Source organism: Haliotis cracherodii, unplaced genomic scaffold (genome assembly GCF_022045235.1).
Source record: "Haliotis cracherodii isolate W230 unplaced genomic scaffold, xgHalCrac1.p SCAF_19, whole genome shotgun sequence".
In the NCBI taxonomy this organism is placed as follows: domain Eukaryota; kingdom Metazoa; phylum Mollusca; class Gastropoda; order Lepetellida; family Haliotidae; genus Haliotis; species Haliotis cracherodii.
Genome location: NW_027266274.1, coordinates 5,325,650 through 5,335,984, shown reverse-complemented (window position 1 = coordinate 5,335,984; position 10,335 = coordinate 5,325,650). Strand labels below are relative to the sequence as shown.

Here is a 10,335-nt window from a genome sequence, read left to right as displayed (position 1 = left end):
ACCGACCTGACAGCGAGCTTATGTTGAGTTGCTGTCTCAAGTTCCGTACACAAACATGTGCAGTGACATGTGTGACGTCACGGGCAGTTTCGTGGAAATAACATGTTTATTCCACTCAATAACAAAGAAATACCTGATACATGCGTTCCAGCATACACTAGTTAAATTACGTAGTATGATATAATTGTATAAAGTACACATATCTCTTGGTACTTTATAAATTATTTTCACAAATTAACTTTGACAAAGTAAATATTGAATTATGAAGTCATTAGGTATAGTGCACCTCGTTTATAACGAGCTAATCAGGCGCAGCGGCAGTTACATAATAAACAAATACATGCAAACATAGATTACTTTATTATAGATAAGATCCCCGGGCAATGTACATGTACATCAATGTCGGCACAATCTTTTCTTCTCTCGTAAATGTCATTGTCAAGTGCTGAAAGGTAATCTCTTACCAGCTCACATATCTTTAACCCCCGGCTAAACCGTAATTAAAATCAACACTTGTTGGGCAATACTGACACCAATTTCTTACCATAGGTAAACTTATCTGCATAGGGCTGATACCATTGTATATTAGTGTCAACATTAGTTAATGTTAAAAATGCGAGTAGAGCTGGGAGGTATATGACTCAATGGGTCTTCACGGAACTTTTCTTTCAAGACAGGAAGATTGAAACCCTGTTTGTATTTTATGTCTAAACGTCTTATTTTATTGCAATTATTTTCTAGAAAGAGTTAGAGTTGAGTTTGAGTAAGTGATTGAGTTGGGTTTAACGCCGCTTTTAAAAATATTTCAGTCATATCGCGGCCCCCGAGTTGGGTTTGAAATAGTACTGAGATTTTGTAGAGGTTATTCCTTGTGCAGAGTGAAATATCAAGTTCTCTCATCGAGCGACGGGGCGTAGCCACGAGAAAAAATACCTCCTTTCCTCCGTCACGAGATTTATTATATACTTTAAATTTAAATTTAATTATTTCTTTACAAATGTTCAACCTTGAAACGTTAATCCTCACTACCTCTTCCCCTTAAATGAATCTGGGCAACGCAGATAAACGCATTAACCGTACGATCGCATCCAAAAGTGGGAGAGTAACATCAATCTGTAATGGCAAAAATGTACAGATAATAGTCACAAGTTGTTTTAATGTTTGTGAGAATATTTAAAAAATACCAAACTTAACCCCCCTTGTTCATGAAATGGACTTGTTCGGCATTGTCGGATTGGATTTTGACTGATTGCCGTTCGTTCCCGCGACAGACTGGAAGACAGAGCAAGAGCAGCGACACAAAGCGAAGGATCCCGGAACCAGTCTAGACTGGATTGCATTAAGAGAGGCATTGTTATTTTAGTACGGGTGATTATTTTTTTAAATTGTAAATTGTTTTCACATCCTTATAGAGGCTATAAATAATGTTATGTCTCATATAAGGGCTTTCTCCTCGTGGTTTATTCTCCCTGCAGTGTTTTATTGCACGATAAACAATTCCCCTTCGTGTGCACTTTTTCAGCGTTACCGATTGACAGACTGTACTCGCGACAGGCCTTAAACAGGAAGGACACGGGTTACAACCCGACAGGAAGACCGCCACATTCGTACCATACACCTCCGACATAGGTTCGTGACGGCGACGTCAGCAGCAGCAACTTCACTGCACATCAGCCTATTCACAGTCACGCGACGTATTCGTGATATGAGTATTAGGGCCTATAGTTCATTACGTGGAATGGGTATGACACTCAGACATCGACAAGCCCGGTTGCGTTGGGAAAGGACTGTTCGGCGTTGGCAGCAACGTCAATGGCAGCGTGTACTGTTCACGGACGAAAGTCGATTCTTACTCCACCCGTGCTGGTGGTAAACTTCTGAGACCTGCATGACTCCGAACTTTCCTCCGACATTAAGCTGACACGCCGTGATATAACTAGAATGCTGTTAAAAGCGGCGATAAACCCAACCCACTCACTCACTTCTGCTCGAATTGTTCAGGATTACCTTGCCAACCACATTGTTCATGTTCTGTCATGGCCGGCATGTTGGCCGGATATGAACCCCATTGAACATTTGGGACTACTTTGAGAGATAACTCTGAAAACTTTGAGAGACCGTCAACACCCTCCAGCTGTAACAAGCTTAAGTTCTTTAGGAAGAAGGCGCAGACTTCCCCATGACGTCATCAGGGGACTGGGGACATCAGTACGAAGACGTGTAATGGCATGCGTGGACGCACAAGGAGGACACAGGCGATATCAGGCTCTAGTAAATCCCCAAAAGAATAACATTTGGAGCTCTTCATAAACTTGTTATTTCTATGTTCTTTTGAAAACTGCCTTTTTGGACCCCACCTGTGTTCAAATCTCATTTCATAGAGGTTTCATTGTTTGTTTGGTTTGCTGTATATATAATGTGATATTATGAAACATTAACATTCTAATACACTGGTTTTGATAACTTTCTGGCATTCAAATTGAGTGGGAGGTTTCTTTTACCCGTCAGTGTATTTTGTTTAGATTTAATTGGCTTGCTTACCACAAATGTCGATGGGAGGATTTAACTGCCTGAAAAGATTTACATGAAAACACCTTATGAACTATAACATGCCGTTCTTAATAATACCATATTTGTTTTGATACACTTTCAGAAATATCATTTAAGCCTATAAAATGACACATAATTTTCAGATACATGCTGTTAGCATTCAAGTGTGAAAGTAATGTGAAATTGCATACTGTATTAAGATAAAAACACATAGAAGTAGATCTTTTAAACTTGAAAGACATTTTTGATGCAAAGCTTTTGATGTAAAGAGGTGGAAGTCAGATAGTGCAAGGTCAGGAGAGTAAGGAGGATGTGGAAGGATTTCATAGCCACAGGACCGCGCTTCTGTCTGGGCAACATGAGAGTTGTGTACCTGAGCATTGTCTTGCAGGAGACGGACACCCTTGGTCAGCATGCCACGCCTCTTATGCGTGATAGCGTCCCGCAATTTCCGCAGCAGTGAAGCATAATAAGCTTCTGTAATTGTGGTACCCTTTGCCAAGAACTCCATCATCACTACTCCGTGCTGTTCCAAAAACACCGTGAGCATGACCTTGCCTGTAGAGGGTTGGACACGTGCCTACTTTGGGGGCGGTGACTCCACATGCTTCCATTGCATCGACTGAACTTTAGTCTCAGGGTCATAGTGATGGACCCATGTTTCATCCTGTGTGATAAGTCTGTCAAAAAAGTTTGCCTGTTTTTTTAGGCACATGTCCAAAAGAACCTCGTTCCTTGACTCGTTCCTGCTTTTGGAAAGGTGTGAGCAACCTGGGAATCCATCGTGCAGACACCTTATGCATGTTCAAATTGTCATGGATGATTTTGTCCACATACCCTACACTGATCATGACATCTTGTGCCAACTTGCGAACAGTCATACCTCGGTCTGCCAAAATGGCGGTCTCCACTTGATGGATAGTGTCCTCATCAATGGCTGAATGGGGGCGACCAAGAATGGCAGCTGTTTCCACAGATGTCCGACCACACTTGAACTGGCGATGCCAGTGTTTAACAACGTCATATGATGGGGGATCTTCCCCATAAGTTGCTTTCATTTCATCGTAAGTTTCTTTTGGTGTGCGACCTTTCAACTATAAAAACCTAATCACTGCTCGGTATTCTACTGGCTCCATTGTCACACCCTTCTCGATCATAACACCTGTAAAAGTGGTAAGATTAATTGTTCGGTGCTGCAAATTCAGACATAACCCATCGATACATGTATCATTACACATGTGAAATTTCAACCAAATATGATAACCCTAAGTGGTTTAGGGGAAATCTTTAATGAACACCCCTCATAGAACAGAGCGTGTGTCGAACTAGTGAAGTGTAAACCAAAGGAATAATCCCATTAAGGGATTGGGCGACGATACAAGTGCACGAGTTAGTGTATATATGTCAGTAAAACTATCTTTAAAGCGAATATGACTGTGAATGGTATTTCACTTTATGTGCAACATCAGTGAATATACTATTGCCCAGAATAAACCACAGCCGTAAATATTCTATACTGTTGTCTGTAGTGAATAAACTGGAGTGTGAGATGGGTTTAACGCCGCTTTTAACATTATTCCAGTATTATCGCGGCGTGTCAGCTTAATGTGGGAGGAAAGCCCGAAGTGATGCAGGTCTCAGACGTTTACCACTTTGGTGAAACCCACAAGCATTGGTTTGTTTGCTGACAAACCTAGAAACATAATAGGGGCGAACCGGGATTCGAACCCACAATCATAGGTTTCAGGGGTGCCTAAGGGACGTAACTCTGCACAGCGAACCGCGGCGCCTTAGACGACTCGGCCACACCAAGGACATATTACGTAACACCAAAGACAAATTACGTAACATCAAGGACATATTACGTAACATCAAGGACATATCAAGTAACACCAAGGACATACTAGGTAACACCAAGGACATATTGCCTACGACCAAGGACATATCAAGTAACACCAAGGACATATCAAGTAACACCAAGGACATATTAAGTAACACCAAGGATGTATCAAGTAACACCTAGGACAAATTAAGTAACACCAAGAACATATCAAGTAACACCAAAGACGTATTCAGTAACACCAAGGACGTATTAAGCAACACCAAGGACATATCAAGTAACACCAGGACATATTACGTAACACCAAGGACATATCAAGTAACACCGATGACATATTAAGTAACACCTAGGACATATTAAGTAACACCAAGGACATATCAAGTAACACCAAGGACATATTACGTAACACCAACGGCATATTAAGTAACACCAAGGACACATCAAGGAACACCAGGACATATTACGTAACACCAAGAACATATCAAGTAACACCAGGACATATTACGTAACACCAAGGACATATCAAGTAACACCGAGGACATATAAAGTAACATCAAGGACATATTAAGTAACACCAAGGACATATCAAGTAACACCAAGGACATATTACGTAACACCAACGACATATTAAGTAACACCAAGGACATATCAAGTAACACCAAGGACGTATTAAGCAACACCGAGGACATATCAAGTAACACCTAGGGCACATTAAGTAACACCAAGGACATATCAAGTAACACCAAAGACGTATTAAGTAACACCAAGGACGTATTCAGTAACACCAAGGACATATCAAGTAACACCAAGGACATATCAAGTAACACCAAGGACATATTACGTAACACCGATGACATATTAAGTAACACCGAGGGCATATTAAGTAACACCAAGGACATATCAAGTAACACCGAGGACATATTACGTAACACCAAGGACATATCAAGTAACACCAAGGACATATTACGTAACACCAAGGACATATCAAGTAACACCAAGGACATATCAAGTAACACCAAGGACATATTAAGTAACACCAAGGACGTATTAAGCAACACCTAGGGCATATTAAGTAACACCAAAGACATATTACGTAACACCAAGTACAAATTAAGTAACACCAAAAACATATCAAGTAACACCAAAGACGTATTCAGTAACACCAAGGACGTATTAAGCAACACCAAGGACATATCAAGTAACACCAAGGACATATTAAGCAACACCAAGGACGTGTTAAGTAACACCTAAGTGATTATAAAGGGACCTTAGTTAGGGAGTGTTGATAAATTTAAGTGTTAATATGAGTTAAATGTTTTGATTACGTGTTTTACTCATTAACACTAGCTTCAAAGTCAATACTTGCTAACTTGTGGTAACACAAAGGACATATGAAGTAACACCAAAGACATTTAGCTTCACCGAATCCGAAGTTAGAGTGTTTTAATAACAATACAAATTTAAGTGTTGATATAATTTAAGAATTGTAACAACAACTATGGTGTATCATTTTCTACTGATTGAACCAGACCTTTAAAACGTGGTTATAATATAAGTGAGAATAATTTTCTTTTCGAGGCAGAGGTAAAATATTTGTTTTACTATAATACAATGACAGAAAAATTGTATTTATATTTTTATGCAAAATATTGGTAAATATAATCGTTACACCAAGGACAATAAATATCTACTGTTGTTCCTGCATGGGATAATATGACAAAATTATGTTTCTTTGTGATAGACTAATTTACAGAAGTATTTGTTAAGTTTTGATGTTTCTTGTTCAGTCACTAAAAGTGAATTTTCAAGTTTTAATTTTGTTTATTCAACAGGACCAAAACAAGTACACATTTTGATAAAGACCCACATTTAAACCTCATACCTCTCTATATACATATATGTTGCTATTGACCACGTGCATTTCATATATATATCATACATTACCGAAGTCAACAAAATAATCAAACTTAAAATTTCTCTCACTAAGACTGAGCTATATCTTTTACAGTGTACATTCATACCTCTATTCGGGGCAACCACCCTAATAGTTTACTTACCGTATTTGCCGAAATTATTATGTTGTGAAATTTACGACTAAAACTGTACAGATATAAATATTTTCCGTGCCTCATCTAATCGCTATGCACAGTTACCGTATATGCTCTAGGTATGTATTTTAATTACTAAAGTTAATTGTACCAATAGTCATAAATCTTTACCGTAGTTACCCAAATAGGCACGATATACCACACATAGAATTGTCATGTGCATAGTGCCGAACTTGCTCTTTGAAAATTGTATTATTAATTAATCTATCTGTGCACTAATGCTATTTATTATTGCCGTAATCACTCCAGTAAATGTTGCATACGGTGTATGATGTTTCTGTGCGCATTTACCGTACATACTCCAATATAACATGTATTGCGTTTATTCCCAGACTGAGATTGAAACTGTATTTGAATATTATTATCATCATCGTTGTATACCATTTTTATATACGAATTAATGTATTTGGAATGAATAAACCCACAGCTCTCTCTCTCTTGTTCCAAGGCTACCTCACAATAGCTTATCATCGATATCGATTCCTGACAGTATTTTGAGCAAACAATCAAAGCTGTCATTTTTATGAAATAGAAATGATATGACTCTCGTCAAAATTAGTCCCTGTCGTCTGTCTACATGTTTCCATATGTTTCATAATCCAATTTAGTTTGTTTTTCTGGAAATTAAAACGGATATCATAAATACCTTAATGATATAAATACCATTTCTCATGTCCCTCTTTACCCCGAAATATCAAATGTTATTAGTTCTGAGAAAACAGACCTAATGGCTGAAGTATCCCCTTTGAGAATTTTGAGATCATGCTTGAGAATTACAAAAAGTATTTTCTCCCATTTATTACTAAGATCGAACCAAACAAAGATAGTAGTATTCATTCACTGGTGCTTGGGATTAAGGGTCCTTCCCATATGATTAGATGGAATGCGTTGGAAGTTGGCTGTAGACATAAAACAGACAAAGGTGATAGAATTTCGAATTCGGTGCACTTTGGCAACATATTAACACAATAAGGTATTTTGGATAGGTGAAGTTTTAAGTAAACGTTTAGCTATTGAAGTGGTTTGCACTATAGCAATACCCCTGGAGGTCGTGGAGCTTTTGTCCTGGAAAACGTTTAAAAAATAGTGTCAACATTGAAAGCGCAAGTATTCAGTAAATGCATGTGATATGGTCAGACAGACGGGCATTTGTTGCAGCCAATGATCATGACACGGATGATTGAAATCACATCACGTGAGCGATATACGTAAGAGAACTTCCCCTGTCATGTGTTCTGAAACTTCCTCTGTCGTGTGTTCTGGAACTTCCTCTGTCATGTGTTCTGGAACTTCCTCTGTCACGTGTTCTGGAACTTCCTCTGTCACGTGTTCTGGAACTTCCTCTGTCATGTGTTCTGGCACTTCCTCTGCCATGTGTTTCGGAACTTCCTCTGTCACGTGTTCTGGAACTTCCTCTGTCACGTGTTCTGGAACTTCCTCTGTCACGTGTTCTGGAACTTCCTCTGTCGTGTGTTCTGGAACTTCCTCTGTCATGTGTTCTGGAACTTCCTCTGTGGTGTGTTCTGGAACTTCCTCTGTCATGCGTTCTGGAACTTCCTCTGTCGTGTGTTCTGAAACTTCCTCTGTGGTGTGTTCTGGAACTTCCTCTGTCATGTGTTCTGGAACTTCCCCTGTCATGTGTTCTGGAACTTCCCCTGTCATGTGTTTTGGAACTTCCCCTGTCATGTGTTCTGAAACTTCCTCTGTCGTGTGTTCTGAAACTTCCTCTGTCATGTGTTCTGAAACTTCCTCTGTCGTGTGTTCTGAAACTTCCTCTGTCATGTGTTCTGGAACTTCCCCTGTCATGTGTTCTGAAACTTCCTCTGTCGTGTGTTCTGAAACTTCCTCTGTCATGTGTTCTGGAACTTCCTCTGTCATGTGTTCTGAAACTTCCTCTGTCGTGTGTTCTGAAACTTCCTCTGTCATGTGTTCTGAAACTTCCTCTGTCATGTGTTCTGGAACTTCCTCTGTCATGTGTTCTGAAACTTCCCTTGTCATGTGTTCTGGAACTTCCCCTGTCATGTGTTCTGGAACTTCCCCTGTCATGTGTTCTGGAACTTCCCCTGTCATGTGTTCTGGAACTTCCTCTGTCATGTGTTCTGGAACTTCCTCTGTCATGTGTTCTGAAACTTCCCTTGTCATGTGTTCTGGAACTTCCCCTGTCATGTGTTCTGGAACTTCCTCTGTCATGTGTTCTGAAACTTCCTCTGTCGTGTGTTCTGGAACTTCCTCTGTCATGTGTTCTGGAACTTCCTCTGTCATGTTTTCTGGAACTTCCCCTGTCATGTGTTCTGGAACTTCCTCTGTCATGTGTTCTGGAACTTCCTCTGTCATGTGTTCTGGAACTTCCTCTGTCATGTGTTCTGGAACTTCCTCTGTCATGTGTTCTGGAACTTCCCCTGTCATGTGTTCTGGAACTTCCCCTGTCATGTGTTCTGGAACTTCCTCTGTCATGTGTTCTGGAACTTCCTCTGTCATGTGTTCTGAAACTTCCCTTGTCATGTGTTCTGGAACTTCCCCTGTCATGTGTTCTGGAACTTCCTCTGTCATGTGTTCTGAAACTTCCTCTGTGGTGTGTTCTGGAACTTCCTCTGTCATGTGTTCTGGAACTTCCTCTGTCATGTTTTCTGGAACTTCCCCTGTCATGTGTTCTGGAACTTCCTCTGTCATGTGTTCTGGAACTTCCTCTGTCATGTGTTCTGGAACTTCCTCTGTCATGTGTTCTGGAACTTCCTCTGTCATGTGTTCTGGAACTTCCCCTGTCATGTGTTCTGGAACTTCCTCTGTCATGTGTTTTGGAACTTCCTCTGTCAACACATTGAGGGCAGCTGCATGTATGGTGTGTGTTAAGATTCAACTAAAGGATATTAAATATCATGATGAATACATTAACATGTCATCTCCGACTAACGGGATCGGGTGTTAAGAATCGCTTGGTTGATGCATGTCATCCTATCTCAATTGCGTAGATCGATGCTCACGATATCAATCACTGGTCCAGACTCGATAATCTACAAACAAACAAAGAAAAGCATCTGCCAGGATATAGTTTTCTTTTAACATGAAACATATTTAAACTTTGAAAAAAACATTTACTGTTATTTTGAAGAAACCCTCATTCTCCTATATATTACCGCGTGGAATAAATAAGAGTTTTGCTGTTTACGGGTCAAGGTTCTCTATGATTTTCTACTCATTCGTCACCACTCGCCTCTTTCCCTTGTCCCGGAAAGACACGAGTTGGTCACGAATGTTTTCTTTTGTGAGCCCCCACCTCCCACCAGTCAATGCGCCTGTAAAATCACAGCTTAGACCAACGAGAAACGATTTCGTGTTCCAGGCTATTCAGCTGATATTACTATTAGACGGACGCCGTCAATTGTGTAAGTCCAGGTGAATACCCCTGTCTCACCTAACTCCTATTCCCATCGCCACAACCACCCAGTGTAACACCCCACCCCAGACTATGGATGTATGTATGAATGACATATTTTGATATGTAACATTATCAGCATGTTTCGAGAAACATTTTTCCCATTTTACTGTATTTATAGAAACAATCGATATTCTAGCATGATATCAATTATTATATTTTACCATCGAGTTATAGGATCTGCCAATCGATAATTTTAATGCATCTATATTTCGATAAATCTTTGCGTATGCTGCACGCAGTGAAAACTACACCAGTCAAATTGCACCCTACGAATCATGCAAAATCTACGTGATCGCTTTGATTATATCGACCGGCTGCTATATGATACCTGTGTTTATCATGTTGTGAGGCAATAAAATAACACGCAAAATGTAATCTTGTTTAAAGTCAGGATGAGGAGC

At 39.9% G+C, this 10,335-nt stretch overlaps 1 protein-coding gene across 1 annotated transcript; it reads right to left on the bottom strand.

Annotated features, from left to right (window-relative positions):
- Positions 1-7,689: 7,689 nt before the first annotated feature.
- LOC139466899 (fap1 adhesin-like) lies at positions 7,690-9,288 on the bottom strand. Its single transcript, XM_071248625.1, has one exon. It carries the CDS (start codon positions 9,286-9,288, stop codon positions 7,690-7,692), a length of 1,599 nt encoding a protein of 532 aa, XP_071104726.1.
- Positions 9,289-10,335: the final 1,047 nt, after the last annotated feature.